The following is a 26,645-nucleotide window of genomic DNA, read 5'->3' as shown; positions in this document are numbered from 1 at the left end:
ATATTAAAAATAGAAAAAAAAATTTCCCTGACATGTCCCCTCACGTGACAATATCACATGAGTTGGGACATGTCCATAACTTTTTAAAAGCCTTCAATTAAATTTTTTAAAACCAACATGAAACCTCATCCCACCCGTGGATGAGGTTTCATGCTTTAATGGACAGGTCCATTAATTGCTTCAATGACTCTGTCAATGGCGTCAATTGGCCATTGACAGGTTGACGGGCACACAGCTGATTTTGCTGCGCCCCCGCCTACCTGAAAACTTAAATGGGGCGCGGTGATGTCGGGAGTTCCCCCCGACATCACCATGCGTCGGCAAGCGGGCCCTGCCGCCGCCCCCCCCCCCCGCCCCCGCTCGCCGACGAGAAAATCCGCTCGCCGACGAGAAAATGCTGCCCTTAGAATTAATTGGTGCATTGTTAAGGTATGGAAGTGGTGCTGCAAGTGTCTAACAGTATATACTGCAGCGTATTTCTGGTAATAATGTTAACGATGTGTTAGGGAGACACTGTTTTGCGCTGTGTATCACATAATATATTTGGGCCATTGATTTATGGTCATTGAAGAAATGAAATTATTTTTATTGCAAATGGTTAAAACCCTTGCATTTGAATTATATCCACATTTTCGTGGAAACTGTCTTTGATTATTAAAGTCTTGGCGTATAAATCCTGAAGGTGGAGGAAAATGTTGCAGGAGCCTGGGACGAGTGGCAGGATGTGGTGTCAGGGGAGATCTGGGAACACTAAGAGTCGATTGTTGTCAGTGTGGCAGCGGTGAGAAGGTAGTCTTTGAGTGTGGCAGCCCTGAGGTGGTGGCTTGGTGTGTGAACATTGGGAGGGGTTTGCTGCATTATGGGTGAATTGGGACATAGGTACCAGATAGTGAGAGCAGCAGCTGGATGTATTGCAGGGTCTGGAAGCACAAAGTAGTGTCTCGGGCTTAGGAGCTGTGGAGAGAAGGCGCATAGGCCTTGGGCAGTAAGAATGGGTGCTGCAATTTGAACCATTGGTGGCAGAGGAATTGGTTGGTACCTAGGTTCGAACCATAGAAAAGTTACAGTGCAGGAGGCCATTCGGCCCATCGTGTCTACTCTGGCCAAAAAGAGAAAAAGTAAACTAGCTGCTCATTTTAATCCCACTTTCCAGCACCCGGTCCTTAGCTTTGCAAGTTACAGCACTTCAAGTGCAGATCCAGGTGCCTTTTAAATGAATTGAGGGTTTCTGCCTCAACCACCAAACCAGGCAGTGAATTCCAAACATCCACCACCCTCTGGGTGAAGAAGTTTTTCCTCATGTCCCCTATAGTCCTTCTATCACCTTAAATCTGTCTTGAACATGCTTCATGATTGAGCTCCACAATCCTCTGGGGTAGAGAATTCCAAAGATTCACCACCCTCTGAGTGAAGGAATTCCTCCTCATCTCTATCTTAAACTGCTTGCCTTTTATTGTAAGACTGTGTCCCCTGGTTCTAGACTCCCCAGCCAGGGGAAACATCCTACCCACATCTACCCTGTCACACCCTGTAAGAATCTTGTACGTTTCAATGAGAGCACCTCTCATTCTTCGAAACTCAAGAGAATACAGGTCCAGTTTCCTCAAATCTCCTTGAATGGTGAGAACAGGCTCGAGGGGCCAAATGGCCTAGCCCTGATGGCTAGATATTTTACTGATTTTTTTTCTTTTGCAAATACATCACAAAGTAGAAATAAATGCTATGGCCCAACAATTCAAATATGACTAATGCTATAAAAATCATCAAAACATTTCTCCTGAGGTTAGTTTTGGGAGAGCTGATAATGTTTTGGGTCTGTGAATAGCCATTCTATTTTTAATCTATGAAGTTACTGATTGTAGAGTCTGGAAGAATTGCACATCCTGATATTGTGCAAGCTAGCCACTGACACACAGTTGTATGAAATATGTTCTGTTGTTACATGTGTAAAATATATTATGATACCTTAATGTTTTGTGATTCTGCTTACAGGACCTGAGAATCTTATTTGGGAACATCAAGGGGTTCTGCCAGAACATGTGTGTCCAAAGTGTGGTACTGTCTTGCCTGACATTGACACCCTACAGATACATGTCATGGATTGCATCATATAAGCATAAGATCTAAATAACCATTTATGTGATTCTTATAGCTATGCAAACATGTTGGATTTGCCTTTGCCTTATTGGAGATGGTGGAGAAAGGGTGACGATTGATGTGATTCTCTTTATTGAACTTATTTTCAAACTTGTAATTGTGAAAATAGTACTTTATTCTCTAGTACTATCTTAATATTTGCTTATGTGAATGTGGTGTTCATTAATCTTTAGGAACTTAATTCTAAGGAAATTGCACCAAAGGATATAACATTGTTCAACAATAGCTTTTCAGAGATTGCACAATACAAAGCCATATTTTCCTACGGGTTTGTTGGCGAGTCTTCACTGATAAAATGAATATACTGCATTTTTCACAAGTACTTTATGTTATAAGGAAAGACAGTAAAATAATAGCAGTAAAATAGGGCAAATCAGTTCTAGATTTTACAGAGGAGAGATTCAGGCTAGGATTTTTCAGTTGGTGTGGTTTGGGGGGGGGAATGGGTCTGACACACCGGCGCATAAAATTACACATGATGACATCGGGCGTTCGTCCCGACGTCATCGCGATGTTTCGTTCAGCGGGCAAGCGCTGGAGTCAGCTGCACGCCCACCTACAATTAAAAGTCCTATTAAGGCCATTAATGAAGTAATTAATGTCAATTTTACGCTGCCCGTCCAACCTCACAGTCGGCGGGCAGGCGAAAAGGCCAAGCGGCCTTTACGTTTTTAAGGAAACCTCATCCACGAGCAGAATGAGGTTTCCTAAAGCTTTTATGAATTAAATAAAAAGTTTTCCTGAAAAATAAAAACATGTCCCATCTCGTGACACAGTCACATGTGGGGACATGTTTCATTAAATTTTTATCGATTTTATTTATTGTTTTCGGGGAGATTGAAGCGCTCTTTTGCACGTGTGAAAGAGCCCTGGCCCCGATTCTCCCTCCTCCCCCTGCCTGCACAGGTAGCGCTGAGCGTTACCGCTAGAGTATTACGCTGGGCGTGCCTTAATTGGCCCGCCCCTGTAAAATGGCGGTGTGGAGCCAATTGTGGGCAACGCTCGGCACTGTGACCGCCTGCTCCCGCCAAGCCCGCCCGACACAAGAAAAATTCAGGTCTCTGATTTGCACTCGAGGAAATTGCACATCCCAAACCTCGGATTATTTCATTATAACAAAGCGTACTTGAAGTATAATATTGCTGGATGGAGGTTCAATTAGGCAGGAGGCTTAATGGTAAAATTGCGCAAATACAGATGTGTTTTCCTGACTACAGTGATGGACTGATTTCCTTGCTAAAGAAAAAGGCTAAATATTCTAGTTCAAACTCATATGAAGAATTAATTTATCAAAAATTTCAGAATTGAAATGCTTACTATCTCAGTCAGGTTCATATTGTATTGCATTATAATACTGACTGTCATTTCTGGGATATGTCTAGGGCACCTGGAAGCGATAAATATTCCCATCAGGGAAGCCTGATGGGAGGCACCAAATGAAAATTAATTTAGGCAGTTGTTATCCTGATTCCAGTTAATCAACCCCAGAACTCAAAATTCTCCATAAACATGGTTGATGTGAAAAATGCAAATGTGACACTGATAAAATTATTAAAGAAGGAACTCGTCTGATGGACAGTGTTAGCAAATATTCTGTTGGGTGCAGCAAAAAAACTACACTCAGGGTATCATCTTAAGGAATTATTAATAGCTAAATTAAAGGTGTCATTAACTGCCTTTATTATTGGGGGCAGGTGGTGGTCATTTAGAGCACCAATATATGTTAAATTACACAAGATCGGGGTGCGAATTTGAGTTTTCTGTCTTGAGGACCTCACTGCAGTAGAGCTGAGTGAAGGGCCAGAGGAAGAGAGGAAGGAAAAACAGGAGTGGGAGTCATTCTGTGGTGCCTACTGGGCTTCCCCAATGTGGCTATTTTCAAAGTGACATTGAGAACAAAAAGACAGCAAAAGAGGCTGCTGTAATAGTGCATCATAGAGAAAAAAACATTTGGCAATTGTACTGAGCCTAATGCTTGTTTTAAAGATTACAGCTACTAAAATGTTATATCAGGATTTTTTGTTTGTGGAAACTACTTAATTTTAGTGAAGCTAATATCTTCTGGCCAATTCAGCTGTTGTATTAAGCTGCAGTGAAGCTATCAAACGTTGTTGTTTATCTATAAAATGCAACATGATAATTAGGCACTTTATTGACTATGTTAGAATCTGCTGATAAATGCAAAAAATGATTGTATGTCCAAGTATTGTTTGAGAATTGAAATAAATATTTGTTTTGGCTGTTTAAATTGTGGTTCATTTTACATATATTTAATATATTCAAATTCCTACAAGTGAAATAGGTGTTTTCCAATACATTATACAAGCTTGATCAATGGTAGAAGTGGTCCCAGACACACTCAGGTGATTTTCTAGTGGCTATCATGTCACCCAGGGGAATTGATGGAAACTACACAAAGGTATCCCCTGCTTACAGTACTGTAGTCAACCTTAAGAGTAGGGAGAGCATTTTTAAAAATCATGATGAAGCACTTGGAAAACATGAATTCAGGCCCCGTTACCAAAATTTTAAAAAAACATGTAGTGTACTTGGCCAATTTTATTGAATATTTTTATAGAAATGGAATCGAGAAAAGAATTGCAATGGGTGTGGATTTATGCAGCATGGTCCAATATATTGGAGAAGCGGACAGAATCAAATGAGAAAAATGGGGCATATAATGTTAGTGTGACATCATTCTTTCTCTGAGGCCATTGTGTTCTTGAACTTCTCAACCCTACTCATCGTCTCTTTCTCCCACGTTTTTGAATAAAATTTCTCATCCACCAGTTCTATTTGAATAGCTGAATGCTTCATAACGCTCTGTTACTTGTGCCTGTTCTCTCTTTATATGAACATTTCTGATAATAAGTTGGCCCTGTTTTTCCAATGCACTATTAAGGGGCCAGGTTCATGTCAAGCTTACAACATGGCAAGCTCTTCACTGATTTGGTTGGGCAGGATGTGTTGGAGCCCTGATTATTCATCATAACTTCTGTGCAAGGTCGGAGCCAGCTAAAATGTAATGGAATGATCTTTTCTAGAGTCAGGATTCTTCGGGTTATGGTTATGAACTGTCCAACCAGTGGTTGATTGATTCTCTGAACCTCTGAGGTTTAGCAGGGGGAGATGGTAGCATTGTGATAACGGCACTGAACTCGTAAACCAGAAACCCAATGCTAATGCCCTGGCCACATGGTTCAAATTCCACTATGGTAGTTTGTGGAATTTGCATTTAATTAATGAAATTAACTAATAAAAATCTGGAATTGAAAGCCAGTCTCTCAGTAAAAACCTAGCTGGTTCACTAATGTCCTTTTGGGAAGTAAATCTGCCACCCTTACCTGGTCTGGCCTAATTGCCCTCTGAAATGGCCTAGCAATTCAATCAGTTCAAGGGCAATTAGGGATGGGCAATAAAGGCTGGTCTTACCAGCGATGCCAATTTCCCATGAAAGAATTTTTTTTTAAAATGGGAGCCAGCGTTTCAGGTTTAGGAGCTTAGCAGGAATCCAGTTGGTAATATTTTTCCATCCCAGTGTCTCATTTTAAGTATGGAAAACTGTTGATCTGAGCTGCACAAGCTGGCAAGAAAAAGAAACAATCGGAAGCAAAAAGCTCAGTGTTACAGAGGATTACATGGGATATACGGCACAGAAACAGGCCAGCACAAGCAGTCAATGTTGGTAAAAACAAAAAACTGCGGATGCTGGAAATCCAAAACAGAAACAGAAATACCTGGAAAAACTCAGACGGTCTGGCAGCATCGGCGGAGAAGAGCACAGTTGACGTTTCGAGTCCTCATGACCCTTCAACAGAACAGTTCTGTTGAAGGGTCATGAGGACTCGAAACGTCAACTGTGCTCTTCTCCGCCGATGCTGCCAGACCTGCTGAGTTTTTCCAGGTATTTCTGTTTCTGTTTTTGTTGCAGTCAATGCTGGTGTTTGTGCTCCACTCGAGCCGCCGCCTCTTATTCCTCATCTTAACTCCATCGGCATAACCCCCTCCATCATATGCTTTTCTAGCCTCCCCTCAAATAGTTCTACCTTATTCACTTCAACCGCTCCCTGTAGTAGCAAGTTGCACCTTCTCACCACTTTTGGTCAAGATCTTTCTTCTGGATTCCCTTTATGTTTATCGGTGTCCATCTTATATTGTTGACCTCTGGCTTTGTTCTTGCCCACAAGTGGAAACATTCTCGGGGGCTGAATTTTACGCCGATCGGGCGGGCGCGAAATCCCCGTGCTCGTGTGGTGTTTCGGTCGGCAGGCGTGCACAAAAGTCGGAAGCATGCCCGCCAGCAATTAAGAGGGCAATTAAGCCCATTAACGGCACAACTACCTGTCATTTTACTTTGCCCATCCAACCTTAGGGTTGGCGGACAGGTGACCTTTGCATTTTTCACCAAACCTCATCCACGGGCAGGATGAGATTTCCATGATGAAATGAAATATAAATAAATTCCTGTGGACAGCATTTTCATTAGCTAAATTTTCAGATGACTGACTATGATGCATGGACACTTTTTCAGCTTTTGAAACCTTTATTTTTGCTATTTCAGGTCTTCAGCTCCCTGCGGCAGCTCTCTGCCTTCAGGGAGGTTCCTCGCAGTGTTCACCTCCGCCCGCCTGCCCTCTTCCCGCCCCCACCCCGGCAGCACTGAGCTTTTCAGCGTGCGTTTCACACTGGCTGGCCGTTAACCGGCCAGCCAGCGTGAAATCACAGTTGGCCGTTAACCGGCCAGCCAGCGTGAAATCACAGTTGGCCGTTAACCGGCCAGCCAGCGTGAAATCACAGTTGGCGGTCCGCTTCTCGGCAGATACCAGGCCCGCCGATCGCACCCGCTCGCCGAGCTGAAAATTCAGGCCCTTGTGTCTCTCAAAGCCTTTCGTAATTTTAAAGACCTCAATTAGGTCACCCTTCAATTTCTCTCCAGAGAAACAAAACCCAGCCAGTTCGTCCTCTCTTGCACCCTTTCCAGTGTCTCCGTTTCTAATTTATAACATGGAAACCAGAATGGAACGCAGTCCTCCAGATGTGGTCTAACCAATTCTCCTTTATCCCATTCAGATTTTATTTTATGTGTAATAAACAATCTCCTTATTTTTCTTGCCAAATGTAATACCTCACATTTATCCATGTTGAAATTCATTTAAAAACTATATGCCCATTCTTCCAGCTTGACAATGCTCTGCAAGTTGTTACAGTCCTCCTCGGTATTTATTTTTCCCCTCCCCATCCCCAATTTGATGTTATCTACAAATTTAGAAATTTGTAGGCAGGACCCCCAGTTATCCGCTTAAAGTAAATCTGTAATAGTGGATAATGGAGATTCTTAATGAATTCCAAAGTTCTATATGATCTGTATAGAGGCTGCTGAGAGCAGACAAGATTCCTTTCCATAGAAAGTCCAAAAATCAAAGGATGTTTCCTTGGGTCACCATCCGGAAATTGGATCTCCTTTGCTCACTTACATCATAACCGCAGCTGGCACTTACTTACCCACTATTGCTCCTGGGAACTGAATTCTGCTGCATGCTTTGATGATACAGTATGATCCACTTTCAGTGATTCAATCTCAGTGACCCAGTGTGATCTATTTTGTGTTCCAATGTGATCTACTGTATGTGATCTGATATGAACTCTGCAATCCTGAGTGGCCCACTCTCTAGGAACCGCTCTATGTGATCCAATGCGATGGACTATCTGTGACCCACTCTGATCCAACGTAATCCCTTCAATGTACAAGTGATCCACTCTCTGCATTCCAGTGTAGTTCACTCTCTGTGATCCAGCGTAATCTACTCTCTGAGCTCGTGTAGTTCACGCTCTGTGATCCACCGTGATCCACTCTTTGCAATCCAGCACGATACACTCTCTGTGATCCAGTGTAGTTTATTCTCTGCAATCCAGCATGATCTACTGTGATCCAGTATGATCCACTTTTTGTGATCCAGTCTGGTTCGCTCTGTGATCCAGTCTGATCCACTCTACGATTCAGTGCTATCCAGTGTAGCTCACTCTGTGTGACCCAGGGTGATCCACTCTCTGCGATCCAGTTTCCCCGCCCCCCCCCCCTCACCTGGGCGGGGCTGCGGCGAGCAGCGTAATTGCGTCACCGGTGACGCAGCTTCCGAGCTTTTGGCGCCAACTGAAGAGGAGAAAAAGGCGGAGGGTGAGTCAAATATCGTTAAATATAATTAAATATACCGAGAGAGAGTCAAATATCATTAAATATACCGAGAGAACATTGAGGAGCTCAAGAGGGATTACAAAGGTTGGAGAACCGTGAAACCCCTCTTTGAGTCCCTGACACACTGGTGGGAAGTGATCAAGGGAAGCATCAAGAGGTTTTTCATCCGCAAAGGCACCCAGAAAGCTAGAAAGGAACAGAGGGAAATGTCCCGACTCCAGGAAAAGATGCAGAATCTGCTCCGGCTGCAGTCGATGGGGGTCGATGTCAAGGAGGAGCTCCAAGAGGTGAAGGGCCAGCAAGCCTCGCACTTTGCCTCGGAGGCCTCCAAGATCATCTTCCGTTCCAGAGTCCGCTCCGTGGAGCAGGATGAGATGTGCTCACGTTTCTTCTTCCAAAAGGTACACAGAGAGCGCTCTGTGATCAGCAGCCTGAAGGAAGAAGACGGCTCAGTAAAGTCATCACGGTCCGACATTCTGAGGATCAGCAAATCCTTTTATGCCGGACTGTATGACGTGAAGCCCACGGACAGCACGGCCTCCCAGTCCTTCCTGTCCTCTATCACGGAGGTCTTAGACCACAGTACGCGGGAGAGCCTGGACAAACCGCTAACTCCTGACGAACTGACTAAGGCCCTCGAGTCCTTCGAGAAGAGTAAAACCCCCGGAAGCGACGGCCTGCCGGCGGAGTTGTATTCGGCTCTGTGGGACTTGATCGGCCCAGACCTGCTAGAAGTGTACGAGAGTATGCTCCTGGCCGGCAGCATGTCAGAATCCATGAGGAAAGGCATCATCACCCTCATCTACAAGCACAAGGGGGAAAGGGAGGAAATTAGAAATTGGCGACCCATTTCACTGTTGAATGTGGACTATAAGATTCTGTCCAAGGTCATCGCCAACCGGGTCAAATCCGCTCTGGAATTGGTGATTCACCCTGACCAGACCTGCTCTGTGCCAGGCAGGAAGATCTCTGACAGCCTGGCGCTGCTCAGGGATACGATTGCCTATGTACAGGACAGGGGTGTGGATACCTGCCTCATCAGCTTGGATCAGGAGAAGGCCTTTGACAGAATATCGCACACCTACATGGGGGATGTGCTCTCCAAAATGGGCTTTGGGGAGGGAATTCGAAATTGGATCCAACTGCTCTACACTAACATCAGTAGCGCAGTCTCAATCAATGGGTGGGAAACAGATAGCTTTCCGATTAAATCTGGAGTCAGGCAGGGCTGTCCTCTCTCGCCTGTCCTTTTCGTGTGCTGCATAGAACCCTTTGCCGAGTCCATCAGGAAGGATCCGGGCATAAGAGGAGTGACGATCCCAGGCAGTGGAGGCACTCAGGTAAAAGCCTCCCTGTACATGGACGACGTCGCCGTTTTCTGCTCGGATCCGCTGTCGGTGCGCAGACTGATGCACGTCTGCGACCAGTTCGAACTGGCCTCGGGAGCCAAGGTAAATCGTGGGAAGAGCGAGGCCATGTTCTTTGGGAACTGGGCTGACCGATCCTTTGTCCCCTTCACTGTCAGGGCTGACGGCCTGAAGGTGCTGGGGATAGGGTTCGGAGGGACCGGGGCATGCGTTAGAAACTGGAAGGAGCGAGTGGCTATGGTGAAAAGGAAACTGGGCATGTGGGAGCGACGCTCCCTCTCCATTGCGGGTAAGAACCTGGTCATCAGGTGTGAGGTACTCTCGCTGTTGCTGTACGTGGCGCAGGTCTGGCCCATTCCACACTCCTGCGCGATGGCGATCACTCGAGCCATCTTCCGCTTTATCTGGAGGTCGAAAATGGATCGTGTCTGCAGGGACGCGATGTACAAGCCTCTAGATAAAGGGGGAAAAAACGTGCCCAACATCGCCCTCATACTGATGGCCACCTTTGTGTGTGGCTGCATCAAGCGGTGCGTAGACCCTCAGTACGCAAACACCAAGTGTCACTACGTGCTGAGGTTCTACCTGTCCCCGGTGTTGCGAAGGATGAGTCTGGCCACGCTGCCGCGGAACGCTCCAAGTAGTTGGACCGTGCCGTACCACCTGTCCCTGGTGGAAAAATTTATGCAGAAAAACACCTTTGACCACAAGTCCATCAGGCAGTGGTCAGCACGTAACGTCCTAGAGGCCCTGAGGGAAAAGGAGAGGGTGGACCCTGTGGGATGGTTCCCCGAGCAGACTGTCAAAGTCATTTGGCAGAATGCCTCATCGCCAGAACTTTCCAACAAGCACCAAGACGTAGCTTGGCTGGTGGTGAGAAAGGCCCTCCCCGTCAGATCCTTCCTACACGCCAGGAGTCTCACCCCCTCTGCACGTTGCCCTCGAGGTGGCTGTGGTGGGGAAGAGACCGTTGTTCACCTCCTTGTGGATTGTGCCTTTGCAAAGAAAGTCTGGAGAGAGATGCAGTGGTTGCTGTCGAGGTTCATCCCGAGCAGTTCTGTGACACAGGACTCTGTGCTCTACGGGCTGTTCCCAGGGACACACACCGAGACAAACATCGACTGCAGCTGGAGGATCATCAACTCGGTGAAAGAGGCGCTTTGGTCTGCCCGAAACTTGTTGGTCTTCCAGCACAAAGAGTTGTCCCCGACCGATTGTTGCGGACTGGCACAATCCAAAGTCCAGGACTACGTGCTGAGGGACGCACTAAAGCTTGGGGCAGCTGCCGCAAAGGCGCAATGGGGAAGGGTCGCTGTCTAAGACCTTTCTACCACAGCGCACCGAGAGACTGGGAACTGTTTAGAGCCCCTCGGGCTGTACAGATCAAAATGAAAGGCTGTAAATGATTGTAATATTGTTTGTACTGATGCACCTGGTGATACATTTTGTAAAAGTTTAACCTGGATTGTACCCTTGTAATGTTGTTTTTGAAATGGTTTTGAATGTGATTGAAGATTTTTATGAATAAAGTATATTTTTACAAAAAAAAAATTAAATATACCGAGAGTTAAATATCATTAAATATACCGAGAGTTAAATAGCATTAAATATACCGAGAGTCAAATATCATTAAATATACCGAGACACAAATATCATTAAATATACCGAGAGTTAAATATCATTAAATATACCGAGAGTTAAATATTATTAAATATACCGAGAGTCAAATATCATTAAATATACCGAGAGTTAAATATCATTAAATATACCGAGAGGGAGTCAAATATCATTAAGTATACCGAGAGTCAAATATCATTAAATATACCGAGACACAAATATCATTAAATATACCGAGAGTTAAATATCATTAAATATACCGAGAGTTAAATATTATTAAATATACCGAGAGAGTCAAATATCATTAAATATACCGAGAGTCAAATATCATTAAATATACCGAGAGTTAAATATCATTAAATATACCGAGAGTTAAATATCATTAAATATACCGAGAGTCAAATATCATTAAATATACCGAGAGTGAAATATCATTAAATATACCGAGAGGGAGTCAAATATCATTAAATATACCGAGAGACAAATATCATTAAATATACCGAGAGTTAAATATCATTAAATATACCGAGAGTCAAATATCATTAAATATACCGAGAGTTAAATATCATTAAATATACCGAGAGTCAAATATCATTAAATATACCGAGAGTCAAATATCATTAAGTATACTGAGAGTTAAATATCGTTAAATATACCGAGAGTTAAATATCATTAAATATACCGAGAGAGTCAAATATCATTAAATATACCGAGAGTTAAATATCATTAAATATACCGAGAGTCAAATATCATTAAATATACCGAGAGTTAAATATCATTAAATATACCGAGAGTCAAATATCATTAAATATACCGAAAGTTAAATATCATTAAATATACCGAGAGTCAAATATCATTAAATATACCGAGAGTTAAATATCATTAAATATACCGAGAGTTAAATATCATTAAATATACCGAGAGTTAAATATCGTTAAATATACCGAGAGTTAAATATCGTTAAATATACCGAGAGGGAGTCAAATATCGTTAAATATACCGAGAGGGAGTCAAATATCATTAAATATACCGAGAGGGAGTCAAATATCATTAAATATACCGAGAGGGAGTCAAATATCATTAAATATACCGAGAGGGAGTCAAATATCATTAAATATACCGAGAGTCAAATATCATTAAATATACCGAGACACAAATATCATTAAATATACCGAGAGTTAAATATCATTAAATATACCGAGAGTTAAATATCATTAAATATACCGAGAGTCAAATATCATTAAATATACCGAGAGGGAGTCAAATATCATTAAATATACTGAGAGACAAATATCATTAAATATACCGAGAGTTAAATATCATTAAATATACCGAGAGTTAAATATTATTAAATATACCGAGAGAGAGTCAAATATCATTAAATATACCGAGAGAGTCAAATATCATTAAATATACCGAGAGAGTCAAATACCATTAAATATACCGAGAGTCAAATATCATTAAATATACCGAGAGACAAATATCATTAAATATACCGAGAGACAAATATCATTAAATATACCGAGAGTTAAATATCATTAAATATACCGAGAGAGTCAAATATCATTAAATATACCGAGAGTTAAATATCATTAAATATACCGAGAGTCAAATATCATTAAATATACCGAGAGTGTAATATCATTAAATATACCGAGAGTGAAATATCATTAAATATACCGAGAGTGAAATATCATTAAATATACCGAGAGGGAGTCAAATATCATTAAATATACCGAGAGACAAATATCATTAAATATACCGAGAGTTAAATATCATTAAATATACCGAGAGTTAAATATCATTAAATATACCGAGAGTCAAATATCATTAAATATACCGAAAGTTAAATATCATTAAATATACCGAGAATCAAATATCATTAAATATACCGAGAGTTAAATATCATTAAATATACCGAGAGTTAAATATCATTAAATATACCGAGAGAGAGTCAAATATCATTAAATATACGGAGAGAGAGTCAAATATCATTAAATATACCGAGTGAGAGAGTCAAATATCATTAAATATACCGAGTGAGAGAGTCAAATATCATTAAATATACCGAGTGAGTCAAAATCATTAAATATACCGAGAGAGTCAAATATCATTAAATATACCGAGTGAGTCAAAATCATTAAATATACCGAGAGAGTCAAAATCATTAAATATACCGAGAGAGTCAAATATCATTAAATATACCGAGAGCGTCAAATATCATTAAATATACCGAGAGAGTCAAATATCATTAAATATACCGAGTAAGAGAGTCAAATATCATTAAATATACCGGTGGGGGGGGCGGGGGGGCTGGTCTTTGCGGGGGTGACGGGCTCTGAGTGAGGGAGAGTTTGAGTCTGGAATGGCCTCACTGTAATTAAACCAACTACAACAATCCCTTCATCAGTTTAAATATCCTGATTAAATCACCCCTAAATCAAGGGATATTGTGCAACTTGGTGTTGTAAGTTAACCCTTTAATCTAGTAATAATTCTGGTGAATCTTCAAGGCCAATGAACCCTCAATAAATCTTCAATACATCAGGTATTTGAGTTTGCACAGAGGGGAAATTCTATACTTTGTGCATTAATCTATGCATAACCTGCAAAAAATGCCTTTCTAGTGTGGGAATTGTGGCTGCAGACTAGTTTAGTTTATTCAGAGTAACTTGTTTTCACTGTTAATGATACGATCTTATTTTAATTTTTAGCGTGACACCATTTTCTGAAGCCTTGTTAATCATATTGTTATACCATGGAAGGTAAGAACATTTCAATTAATTGCATTCTAGCTTTAAAATAAATTGCATTTCAAAAACTTCACTGAAAAATATCATACTTTTTAGCAGGGTTTCTTTTAAAACTAGAGGCCAAACTGTACTCTGATTCAGATATTGACGAAATGGATCTACTGGCATCCCTCTTGGATGAGAATGAAGAGGAAGAGATTGTGGAATCTGCAGGATGTTCTCGGGATGAGCAGGGATCACTTGACGAGGATGACGAATGGAATGATCTGTTCGATGAAGATGAAGAGGATGGTACCCAAGCTATGGAAATCAGTGCTCTCTTTGGGGATGTGGATGACTTGGAGGAGGAGGAGAAGGAGGAGAGTAAAAGAAGCGGTCAAAAAACTGACCAACCGTCTCTCACTTCTGATCAAAAGAAGCCAGAAAAATCAAAAGTCGAAATAGAAGGTATTTCACAATTAATGAAATACGCTTTGTGAAAACTTCTGTGTTTCTTGAATGTACGCAAAGAAATATCCAACGTACATGAGTGATTTCAGGTCTGCATTGTGTTTAAGATTTGTGAAGTTACATTTATTTTCTGTCACTGGTGAGGAATAGTCATGGGAAAGCGTTTCTACGGATTAGAAGAACTCTCGCCTTTCTTTATGGGAATTGCTTTGCATTGAGCAGATGGAGGAGATTAACCCAGAAACACTCACATCTTTGCAGATCGAATACTATTTAAATTTTATGTGGTTAGAGACTTGGTGCCTCCCTAAGTATCCTTGTACTTTTTTTCCCCCCAAAGCGAAACTGGAACAGATGAAGCAGCAGATGGAAAAATTACAGAGACAGTTGGCAAAGGTTGCAGATGGTCCAAAATCCGTCGTTAGCTCTGGGAAGAGCTCACCCGAAAACAAGCTGAAAATGCCAGGTATGGATTAATATGTAGACATAAACTGGCAGGCTGAGGAAACGCGCTGTGATTTACTGAGTAGTCCCTGTAAAGGAAGCTTGACTATGAGTGGAGTGGCACTGACGCATTTCAGGTTCTGGGCACCTGATGTATCTTTATTCCAGAAGTAGCCATCCAGAACCCGGTTCACAGAAGTTGGTATATGTCTCAAAGATGCTGTTTAACTTTACTGTAGTATCTTTTCAGGTAGTGCTTCAAATTGTCTTTTTTGGTACTATTTTGCACTACTTTTGAGCTGGAGGTTTGATATTACGTGTTACGCTGTTTTGTTGTAAATAGACCCATGATACAAACAGTGCAGCCTTCATGTGGGATTTGTTGGACAGACTGGGCTTGTTTCCACTGGAGTTTAGAAGAGTGAGGGGTGATTTGATTGAAGTATATAAGATCCTGAATGGCCTTGCTTGACAAGGTGGACGTGGGGAGGATGTTTCCTCTTGTGGGTGAGCCCAGAACTAGGGGGCACTGGTTTAAAATTAGGGGCTGCCCTTTTATGGCAAAGATGAGGAGAAATTTTTTTCTCTCAGAGGGTTGTGCAACTATGGAACCCTCTGCCTCAGAAGGCAGTGGAGGCGGAGTCATTGAATATTTTTAAGGCAGAGGTAGACAGGTTCTTGTTAGGAAAGGGAATCAAAGGTTATTGAGGGAAGATGGAAATGTGGAATTCGAAACACAAGCAGATCAGCCATGATCTTATTGAATGGAGGAGCAGGCTCGAGGGGCTTCTGCTCCTATTTCATATGTTCATATGATGTATATGGCTGGCAGCAAAACCTACTGGCCTGGCTTGATTCTGAGCCCGTGCACCGCTACCTGGTATTGTTTGGCAATTAGAAAATTCAGTCCTATAGCCGTCATGAGTTATTATAATGTTCGTGCTTAATTTATACTGTGACTTAGAGGTTGCAGCAAAATCATTTCAACATTTTTCTGAAATCGGACTTTGCTTAGATGGTGCAGGAGTTTCAGTTCAAATCAGAACAAGTTGATGTAACAGCAGGAATTATCACTGAATTAATGTATCATACCAATACACTGCAGTTAGAATAGTTGACATTCTGATGTGTGTGTGTGTGTGTGTGTGTGTGTGTATAAGCTGCATTTGTGCACACAATTGGTGGTGAAATTGTTCTGCTGAGGAATGCCCATCTGGACTGTCGTCAGGAATAGCATTGTGTCTCGGTGACTCTTGTCTCATAACTTCCCTCACGGTTCCAGTAATAGGCTCCTTTTATTTTCTCAATTTTAAGTTTTTTTTTATTTTAACTGTTGTGTTTTCAACAGGTAAAGCTACACGTACTCCACAAAATATAATGGAAAGCCCATCTTTTCAGGAAGCTCTGCGTATGCCCTCTTCCAATCCTAAAACAAGCCTTTTGAAAACCAAGTTATGCAAGACCCAGCAACCTGCAAATCCAACAGCAGGTAATTGATCCAATGCTTCTTGCTTATTAAAAATGTATTTATTTACGAATGTTTGAAAATGGCAGGCAGGTAAAAAGCCAACTGGTCCATCAAGCCTGCCCCATGATATGTGAAACACCATGGTTAGGCAGCCACTAACCACCAGCAACCTTCTAATTACCAGGAGAAGCAAAAAGCTGATTAAAAACCCCCAAGGCAAGTTAGAGATGAATAATCTGGAAAAAGCCCTCTCCAACCCTGCTTAGAGAGTTAAAAACTAATTCAGGAGACTGCATTGACTAAGCCTATAGTACCTTATATATTTCACTTACCTTTTATAAGGCTCTCCCAAGTCACAAACTGGGCCAGCTCTCTTTCTTTGGAGGGTTTGCTGAGGTAACACAAGCTGACAACTTGTTCCCACGGTCAGTTATCCACTGAGAAGGAAAGAACCACCTAACATGCAGCCCCCTAACCCATTGATAAATTAGACCTGTGACCATGATATTAAAGTAATTCCCAGTGTATTAAATTGAGATCTAGCTATAGGAACACAATCTAGCCCTTTGATTATTTTATATGATGGTAGTGGTGTATTGCAGTTCACTGAGGGAGTCCGAGTTGCTGTGGCACATGCACTTTTATATGCTTGTTGTGTATGGATAATGATTTTAGAGGCTTCAACTTCCTTTCTGTCACATGGCTGACCAGCAATCTCTCCCACTCTATACCGCCTGCTATAGGCATATATTTGCAGGTTGACACTGACCGCGTTATGAATCCACTTTCCTTGGCCATCTAGCCCTAGAGTGGGACTCGAACCGGGAGCTTCTGCCTCAGAGGCAGGGACACAACCCACTGCACCATAAGACCTCCCAATTATTTTATACAACTCTTATCAAATCGCCCTTAAGTCTGTGCAGTTTTAAAGTGAAGAGTCTCAACTTTTTAAGCTGAAAACATTCTGACAGCTCTCCTCTTCTGATGCTTTTTAATGGTCTCTGTATCACACACCATATGAAGGGACCAAAACCGAACACAGTTTCTAAAATGTCCTTTTGCCAAAGTCTTGTGCAAGACGTTTATTACACCCTGTAAACTGTCTCTTTTAACCCTGTCAGCAGCAGAGGTCTTCGTATGTTTGAACAAAACCCAGTGCAAACCAGAATATAGTTGTCAGTTTGATGTTTTCTTCATTCTTGATGGAACATATTTTGTACATCTCACTAATGACCCAAACTGAGGCAAAGGGGTCAAAATACTGGAGCTCCCTCCCTAACAGCACTGTGGGTGTAGCTACACCATAGGGACTGCAGCGGTTCAAGAAGGCAGCTCACCGCCACCTTCTCAAGAGCAACTAGAGGTGGGCAATAAATGCTAGCGAAGCCCACATCCTGTGAATGAATGAAAAAATATATATGTGGCCGAATAGGTGTCTGGGTATTTACTTTGCCCTGGAAATCTCACAAAGTGAAGTATTTGGGGTTAATTATTTTTGTATTGTTTTTCAAGGACAAGGTGTTGGTTAGCTCAGTTGGCTAGAGTGTGGAGCAGAATAACACCAATGGCCTGAGTTACTGACTGTGGTAGTTAATGGAGGCCTGCCTCCCTACCTTGCTTCAGGCTTGATGTGGAGCGGTGTCCCTCAAACTACATAGCCACTTATCTCTCTTCAAAGGAGAAAAATGCCTTTGGTCCCTCATGGAACATGGTTAATTATCTTTCAAGGAACAAAATACAGGGTTGTATAGATCTTTTTAGGATGCAAAATAGTTACTAATTTAACTAGCTATTCAAAATTTGCCCTATAGTTGAGAGCAACAATAGCTTTAGCTCTCATTGTTATTAATCGGCAAATTATGTGTCATTTTGGAACCATTTGGACACATTTTAAATACGTGAAAAGCAATTTACTATGATCAACAGCAAGAAATCAGAAGGCTGGCTCATTTCTACTAGCTGTGTAACACTACAACCTGTTCTCTTCAGTTCCTTTTTGATCTTTTTATTATTTTTGTGAAGTTACTATTTCCTCATACATTTCAGTAGCTTATCATTCAAGCCTTGGCAGATAATTTTCTTTTAAACCTAGAATAGCAGTTCAAAACCTATCCAACTTATATAAGTCGCTGCCTCCGATTCTCATGCACGTAATATTAGATGATGAATAGCAACACCAGTGCTTGTGGGTGAGCCTCAATGTTAATCACCAAATGGAAACTTTGAAAACAAAGTTGGATGACAAAATGGAATTGGGCACAAGTGTACAATCTGCAGGTCTGCGATTGTTCTCCAGATAATCTCATTATTTCTTACACTATGTTTCTTAATTTAATAAAATATATTGTTATGTTAAAATTAAATGAAATGAGGAATGTGATATACGCATTTGTTATACGTTATGCAGTGCTATATAATGGGCACTTCAGTCTATTATTGTATTAGCATTGTAGCGAGGTGCTGTATGTGTTTAATGTATGGGTATATATCATAATGTGGTGGTTCATTTATAGTATTTGCTATAATATCTTATAGATGTATTTAATATAGTAATCTAAGCAGGTTCAGCATACCTCTATGGATATGATTTGGTATAATACTGTTTAATGTAGTGCTTTCTATAATGCTTAGTGCTATACTGCACATTAGCTGTTCAGTATGGTATCGTATGTTATACGGCATTTTGAAATGGTATAGCAATATTCACTATAACATTTAATGTTTACTGCCCGACTATGGATTTAACATTTCATGTCTTGTGTAGATATTCATGCAATACAAGTATAGTACTTGGGATTATCCAACATAAAAATTTTAACACCTCGTTTAAATACAATCAGATAATGTAGTTTAAGTCTTTGCTCCATTGATGCGCCTACCCCCTAGAAAATTTGAGCCTATATTTTAGCTGTGTTACGGCCTATGGGATGGAGATCAAAAATATGTATCGCTTTTGGGGAAAGGGCAGGTAGGAGAGGGAGAAACATCCTCTTGAGGATGGGGAAAGAAATAGAGAAAGCAAGAACCTGTGGGAAACTGAGAAAGAGAGAGGTACCCTATTTGGTAGGAGGAGAGAGAGAGGGACTCCTTTGATAAGGGCGGATAAAGAACCTTTTGAGGGGAGAAGAGCTCGGTCAATGCATAACCTGTTGAATGGGAAACTCCAAGACAAGAAATAATATTGTGGAGGGGGTGCTGAGCCCTCACTGTCAGTGGAAGGAGTGACTGCCTTTGAGACTCAAGTAATCCACTTCAAAAATTGCACATTTTGTGTCTACTGTTTTACTATATTAATAGCAAGAGACCAGTAAGATTACATTTGTGAATATTTTTCCTTAGTCACAGAGAGAAAAAGTCCCACCCAAATACAACCTGGAAATAAGCAGCTACTTCAGCCTCTGAAAACCAGCAACAAACCTAACACGATACATCAGAAACTTCCTGTAATGGCAGAAGATTATGAAAGGCCAGGAACTTCGAGAGCTACAAATTCTAACATAGCCGTGGATAAATTCTCCGGCTTGAGGCTGAGGTACAGTAGTTGATTTCTGTGCAATGTGTTTTCTTTTTAAAATATTAGATATCATCCTTTCTTCAATTAGGTTTCTCTGCTGCTGAAAGATTAGTCGTGTTTCTTAGCTGGTTACGTTTGACTCTGCGTCATTTGAGGTAACATAATAAATACACATTTCCCAACATTTTTGTATTGCTACGGACAGCAGGGGGTTTAATTTAAACAGCACTAATTTTGCCTCTCACCGCCCATCCGTAAACGGAAAGGTGTTTTGATTTGTTTCCCTCTTTATAAATGGGGGCGTATTTCTCAACCCTGCTTGAATTGTGCCAGGCGGGGAGGTTGGCCCAAGGCAATATCTAGCACAAAGCTTTGTCTGGTGAAAACTCAAATTTAGACAATTGGAATGCAAATCATGGTACTTCCATTGTAGAAAACTTGTACAGTGACCCAATCATTTTTGGGGCATTGGGTGGAACAAACTATCTAAAGAAAACTCAGCAAGTACTGGACATCTGAGACAAAAACAGAAAATGCTAGGAGTATACAGACAATGAGCCAGCATCTGTTCTCTTCACAGGCTCTGACTGACCTGCTGAGTGTTTCCAGCATTTTCTGTTTTACTTCCCTTTTCTAGAAGGTTGTGTGTTAAATTGCACTGCCCGTTTTGTTTATTAAATGAGTTTTGCCAGCCCTTCACACAGTCACTAGATGGAGCACTATTCACTAGAAAAAGAGCTTGCATTATACGGTGCCTTGTCGCACCCTCGGAACATTCCAGTGTACTTCACATTTAACAGATCAGTTTGACATGTAGTTGACATGATGGAAGTAGGTAGCAGGATCAGTGAAGTAGCAGAAATGCACCATCATTGCATCGATTGCAATTAGAAATTGATACTGGCTGTAGGGACATCCATGTCCTGTGCCATTCCAATTAAAAGAGAAAAGGGTTTCCAAAAGGCGTTGGTAATGTGTCAAAATGTCTTGGTTATTGTAACCTTTATTAATATGCTTCATTTAAACAAATCGAGCCATCGAGAATTACTTTCAATTTAAACTGTAAACGTTTTCATCTCACCAGGAACCCGGTAGTTTCATCAACAGAGATGGAGCGAAAGATGCATGGTCGAAAGTTGATCCGTCTCTCCCAGCTGCGTTCAAAACTTGCAAATGAAAACCTGGAGGACGCAGACTGGGTTACATTCGCGGTTGTCATTAAGAAGGTTACACCTCAGAGCTCTAACAATGTATGTACAATATCTGAAGATTAATCAGTATTTGAAGATATCTCTAACTTTCCTTGATGTGCTTACATGTTATTGATTTCATTAAGCATAATTCTTCTATTCAAATTTTAATTATTAATGGAAACACCAAATCTAAGATGTTATAGTAGTTAACTGCCCTCGGCCAGAACTGCAACACAGCACTACAGTTTGATTCAACACCCTGTATTAGGGGATAAGCTGGAGTTATCACTGCCCAGTAACTCCAGCTGAACGTGCACATGTGCGGACAGTCCTTGAAGCAAGGATTAGCTTAAGCCGCAAATTAGCCCACAGTGCATTCGCTTACAGCTGCTCTCTCTGAAAGCTGACATAAATAATGGTCAAATAATAACAGAAACTGCTGGAAACACTGACTATGTCAACCACATCTGTAGAGAAACAGAATTCATGTTACAGATCGATAACCTTTCATCAAAACTGGAAGAGGAACAGCTATTCAGCAAGTATAGAGCCAGAGAAAGGGTGAATGGGGTGAGGTCAGAAAATAAACTAAAGGAGAGGCCTGTGACAGGGCAGAGTGCAGGATTGACTGAATGACTGGTAATGTTGTTGCAAGGCAAAATTAGGTGATGATAAGGCCACTATTGGTCACTTCTATGGATATTGAAGGATGAGTGCCTACTATGAAAGTGCACCCCAATGCCTTCAGAATAGAGAGAGAAACACCAGTGAAGGGAAAAGAACTACTATTGGTTTAAAAATGTACTGTTTGCACCAGTTATCTCAATTTGGTGTAGAATGGAACAGAATAATAACTAGAATAATAATTCTACAACGTAGGAAGATATTTACATCTTACGACATTTTCATTCATGAGTTACTAGTCTTCCCTCACTTAAAACCATAGAAGTATAAAACAAAGAGCAAAGCCATTCAGCCTTTTATGTCTTGCGATCTAAAATTATCCCATGGGCCTGTTCTTCACATAGCTCTATTATCCTTTTCTTCATATACCTGTTTTGGCCATCTTTTGTCAGCAGGAACTTCACATAGTCTAAGCTCCATTGTCAGAAGTGCTGTCTTTCACATGCCCTCTCAGGTGGGTGTAAAAGATCCCATGTCGCTATTTTGAAGACGAGCGGAATGAATTCTCTGTATCCTGTCCAGCACTTTTCCCCAAAGAACAGCACTAAAAACAGATTATCTGGTTATTATCACATTGCTCGTTGTGGGAGTTAGCTGTATGCAAATTGTCTGCCACGTTTCCTTTATTACCTACAGTGAATACACTTCAAAAGCATTTCACTACCTCTAAAACTCTTTGGGATAACCTAAGGTCATGAAAGGCAAGCAAGCCTTTTTTTCATTAAAGTTGAGCACTCCCAGGAGGTATAGTGCTGCCAGCTACAGACTGTCCTAACAACAACTTTAGAATCACATCCTTAGAAATAATATGAATTTTTCTGTTTCATATAACTGCAACTTCTCTGGCTAGTCCAGCTAGGATTATTATTTGGTGCTAGTTTTAAACTGTGGGCTCATGAGGAGGAAATGATTTGAGGCTGTCCAGATATATTTAACACTGGACTCTGAGAGGTGATGGGTTAAGTCACTGCACCACCTGATGTACATTTTTTTTTGTGTATGTGTAACTAGCTCCCATACACCTTAAGTTATATTTTTGCAGTAATATTGAAATAGAATGTTTGTGTTTCCAGGGTAAAACATTCAGTATCTGGCACTTAAGTGACCTGCGTAGCAGCAACTTGAATTTGTCCCTCTTCCTCTTCGGGAATGTCCACAAAGAGCATTGGAAAACAGAGACTGGGACTGTTATTGGGCTACTGAATGCCAATCCTATGAAATCAAGGGATGGATCGGATGAGGTGGGTGAATGGAACTTTCCTCAATGAAATAAACTTAGAATGAAAGGCAATTCTGCCTTTTTACGATGTTTTTGATGCCATTAAGCCTGATTTTAAACACTTCATTGAGGGTCCAAGCTCATTAGGAAAGATTTTTTTCTTGAAAAAGAATAAACATTAATAAATTACATAAAACATTATCTTTTGGTATTTGTTGGAGAGGCACCCAGTAGTATTGATAGTTACTCCAACAGCCAGTGGGACTGTGATAGGAAATGCAGGTATTAAGTTTGCAGAATTTAAATCTTTTCTACCGAGATTGTTTTGTTTGGTCAGGCCATCAGGAGGCCCAGTGGCGTAATGATTTATGAGCAGCTCCGGTAATTTGTGCAGCTCAGTGGCTTCACCTTTTTTCCGTTTGTTGATGCAGGTTTGTCTGTCTGTCGATCACCCGCAGAAGATCCTGATCATGGGTGAAGCCCTAGACATGGGAACCTGCCGAGCTAGAAAGAAGAATGGAGATCCCTGTACCCAGATAATAAACTTGGTGAGACCGTTTTTGGTAAAATAGAATTGATTGGCCGATAATTAATGCCTAAAATACATAGCCAGTTTTCACTTGGAGTCGTTCCTCTAGTCTGTATATCAAAGTGTCTTTCATTCAAATGGACCTCTTGATTTTAACAATGTTTATGTAGCTTGGAGTTGAGATAAGCAGGAGTACCCTTTGTTCTGATAATATGAAGAGACCAGGTGGTGCATTCAACCTGTCTCCATCATCAGATAAATTTGCCTGATGGGATGTGGAGTTATCTAGTTTTTTTTCACATTTGTAAACCAAGGAGACGCATGTGATGGAGGGAGGAAAAATTTGCAATGTTTCAGTGATGTGGTTACTCACTTTGTTTGAATTGGAGTTAACCAGAGAAGTGAAGGTTAAGCTTTTTGTGACAATCTGGGCTGCAGCGAGAACTGTTGACGCTATTATGTGTTTATGACTAGTCTCATAATTGCCTGCTCACATTTAAGAGGCAGCAAAAGTATTATTGAGCAAGACTGGGGATCTGAATTCTGGTGACATTATTGAACCCTTCGTCTTATCTGATGTAGTTATATTTTTGAGAACTTTTAAACGTGTATTTGTTTGCATTTCCTTGGTTTCCAATCATGTGCATTTTAATGATTTACTAATCTGTCCTAAAATGTTAGCCACGGCTCAGTTGGGAGCGCTCTCAGCTCTAAGCCGGAAGGTTGTGGACTCAAGCCTGTGATGAAATGCAATACTTAGCTTTTAAATCAGCAGTCAGAGGTCAGAGCTTAGGGCCTTTTGCACATGTGCCAGCCGGGAAAAGGCCGCACATGCGCAGTTGGAGATTTTTTACATGCTTTAGCTGGGAACCGGCCCTGCGCACCTGAGTAGAAGAAAAGGAAGAAAGGAAAGTGAAACGGCACGAAAAGCAGCTCAGGTGACCTGGAACCGGAGCACCATTGAAGAGGTGTCCCAAGGAGCAGGATACAGGGAGAAGGCACCAAACCAATAAGGTTTCAAATCAAGGAGTGGGACAGAAAGAGGTCCCAGAAGAAGATCCCAGGCAGGGACAAAGACGGGGTTCAGAGATAGATCCCATTAAGTCAAGACAAACGACAGGAGCAGAGAAAACGGCTCAAAGTTAAAGAGAGAGCTACGAGGAGCAGACTTGAAGCAAAGGGACTTGAGAGAAGCCCAGAAGATCCGAGAGGTGAGCCGAGAGTTGGTGACTCCGTGCTGCAGGCCGTAAGGGCAGAGGTATCCCTTTGGAACAGTGGTGTTCTGCATGGCATGGCCAAAAATCTGAAATTTGTCTTGGAAAGTGAAGCTTGAGTGTACTCGGAGATCCAGGAGAAACGGAACGTCGGAAGGTGAGATTGAAACCCTGGAGTTGGATCCTTGTTGAAGCCAACCGAGTGGAGTGACATTTGGAGAGAATTCCAAGACGAGTTCTTTGTTCGTGAAGATTGGAAACCCTCGTGAGAAAGACAGAGTTTCAGTGAGACCAGTTGGCTCATGGTGTGACAGCTTCCGGGTAGATTGTTGAGAAATCTATAGAATGTGCTTTGGTTGCATCTGTCATTTACTTTGGAGTGTGGTATGTCTGACCACAGTTCTCGTGTTAATTCATATTTTCTGCATACCCTGAATATTAGAGTATAAGATAAATACAGTAAATTGTTTTATCTTTCCAAATTTATCCGTGTCTGTAAAAATATAGCTGGGGTGAAGGAATAATGAATATTTGAATCATATTCTTGTGTTTGAATCACAGTGCAGAAGAGACCCTTCGGCCCATCGAGTCTGCACCGACACGTGAGAAACACCTGACCTACCTACCTAATCCCATTTACCAGCACTTGACCCATAGCCTTGAATGTTATGACGTGCCAAGTGCTCATCCAGGTACTTTTCAAAGGATGTGAGGCAACCCGCCTCCACCACCCTTCCAGGCAGCGCATTCCAGACCGTCACTACCCTCTGGGTAAAAAAGTTTTTCCTCACATCCCCCTAAACCTCCTGCCCCTCACCTTGAACTTATGCCCCCTCATGACTGACCCTACAACTAAGGGGAACAGCTGCTCCCTATCCACCCTGTCCATGCCCCATAATCTTGTACACATCGATCAGGTTGCCCCTCAGTCTTCTCTGCTCCAACAAGAACAACCCAAGTCTATCCAACCTCTCTTCATAACTTAAATGTTTCATCTCAGGCAATATCCTGGTGAATCTCCTCTGCACCCCCTCCAGTGCAATCACATCCTTCCTTTAATGTGGTGACCAGAACTGCACACAGTACTCCAGTTGTGGCCTCACTAAGGTTCTATACAACTCCAACATGACCTCCCTACTTTTGTAATCTATGCCTCGATTGATAAAGGCAAGTGTCCCATATGCCTTTTTCACCACCCCACTAACGTGCCCCTCTGCCTTCAGAGGTCTATGGACACACACGCCAAGGTCCCTTTGTTCCTCAGAACTTCCTAGTGCCATGCCGTTTATTGAATACTTCCTTGTCAAATTACTTCTTCCAAAATGTATCACCTCACACTTTTCAGGATTAAATTCCATCTGCCACTTATCTGCCCATTTGACCATCCCGTCTAGATCTTCCTGCAGCCCAAGACACTCAACCACACTGTTAACCACCCGGCCAATCTTTGTGTCATCCGCAAACTTACTAATCCTACCCCCAACATAGTCATCTATGTCGTTTATGTAAATGACAAATAGGGGGCCGAGCACAGATCCCTGTGTTACGCCACTGGACACTGGCTTCCAGTCACTAACGCATCTTTCTGTCATCACCCTCTTTCTTCTACAACTAAGCCAATTTTGAATCCACCTTATCAAATTACCCTGTACCACATGTGCCTCCAGTGCAATCACATCCTTCCTATAATGTGGTGACCAGAACTGCACACAGTACTCCAGCTGTGGCCTCACTAAGGTTCTATACAACTCCAACATGACCTCCCTACTTTTGTAATCTATGCCTCAATACTTCTTTATAAGTCTCCCATGTGGGACCTTGTCAAAGGCTTTAATGAAATCCA

General features: G+C 41.7%; 2 protein-coding genes across 2 annotated transcripts in view; both read left to right on the top strand.

Annotated features, from left to right (window-relative positions):
• optn (optineurin) overlaps nt 1-4,405 on the top strand; it is a 57,510-nt gene extending 53,105 nt beyond the window's left edge. Inside the window, exon 15 of the mRNA XM_078552953.1 lies at nt 1,993-4,405. Coding sequence (XP_078409079.1) covers nt 1,993-2,114 — 122 coding nt within the window. The 3' untranslated portion in view covers nt 2,115-4,405. The remainder of the gene's footprint in view (nt 1-1,992) is intronic.
• A 3,845-nt stretch (nt 4,406-8,250) lies between these two features.
• Nucleotides 8,251-26,645, top strand: part of mcm10 (minichromosome maintenance 10 replication initiation factor) — a 60,185-nt gene continuing 41,790 nt past the window's right edge. Inside the window, exons 1-9 of the mRNA XM_078552941.1 lie at nt 8,251-8,332; nt 14,049-14,099; nt 14,184-14,534; nt 14,878-15,003; nt 16,330-16,470; nt 19,789-19,981; nt 21,048-21,213; nt 22,914-23,081; nt 23,491-23,607. Of these exons, the coding sequence (XP_078409067.1) occupies nt 14,093-14,099; nt 14,184-14,534; nt 14,878-15,003; nt 16,330-16,470; nt 19,789-19,981; nt 21,048-21,213; nt 22,914-23,081; nt 23,491-23,607 (1,269 nt within the window). The 5' untranslated portion in view covers nt 8,251-8,332; nt 14,049-14,092. The remainder of the gene's footprint in view (nt 8,333-14,048; nt 14,100-14,183; nt 14,535-14,877; nt 15,004-16,329; nt 16,471-19,788; nt 19,982-21,047; nt 21,214-22,913; nt 23,082-23,490; nt 23,608-26,645) is intronic.

The sequence above is a fragment of the Cetorhinus maximus genome, chromosome 12 (assembly GCF_964194155.1).
Source record: "Cetorhinus maximus chromosome 12, sCetMax3.hap1.1, whole genome shotgun sequence".
NCBI classification, from domain to species: domain Eukaryota; kingdom Metazoa; phylum Chordata; class Chondrichthyes; order Lamniformes; family Cetorhinidae; genus Cetorhinus; species Cetorhinus maximus.
The sequence above is the reverse complement of the archived record's forward strand: the minus strand, read 5'-3'. Positions and strand labels throughout refer to the sequence as shown.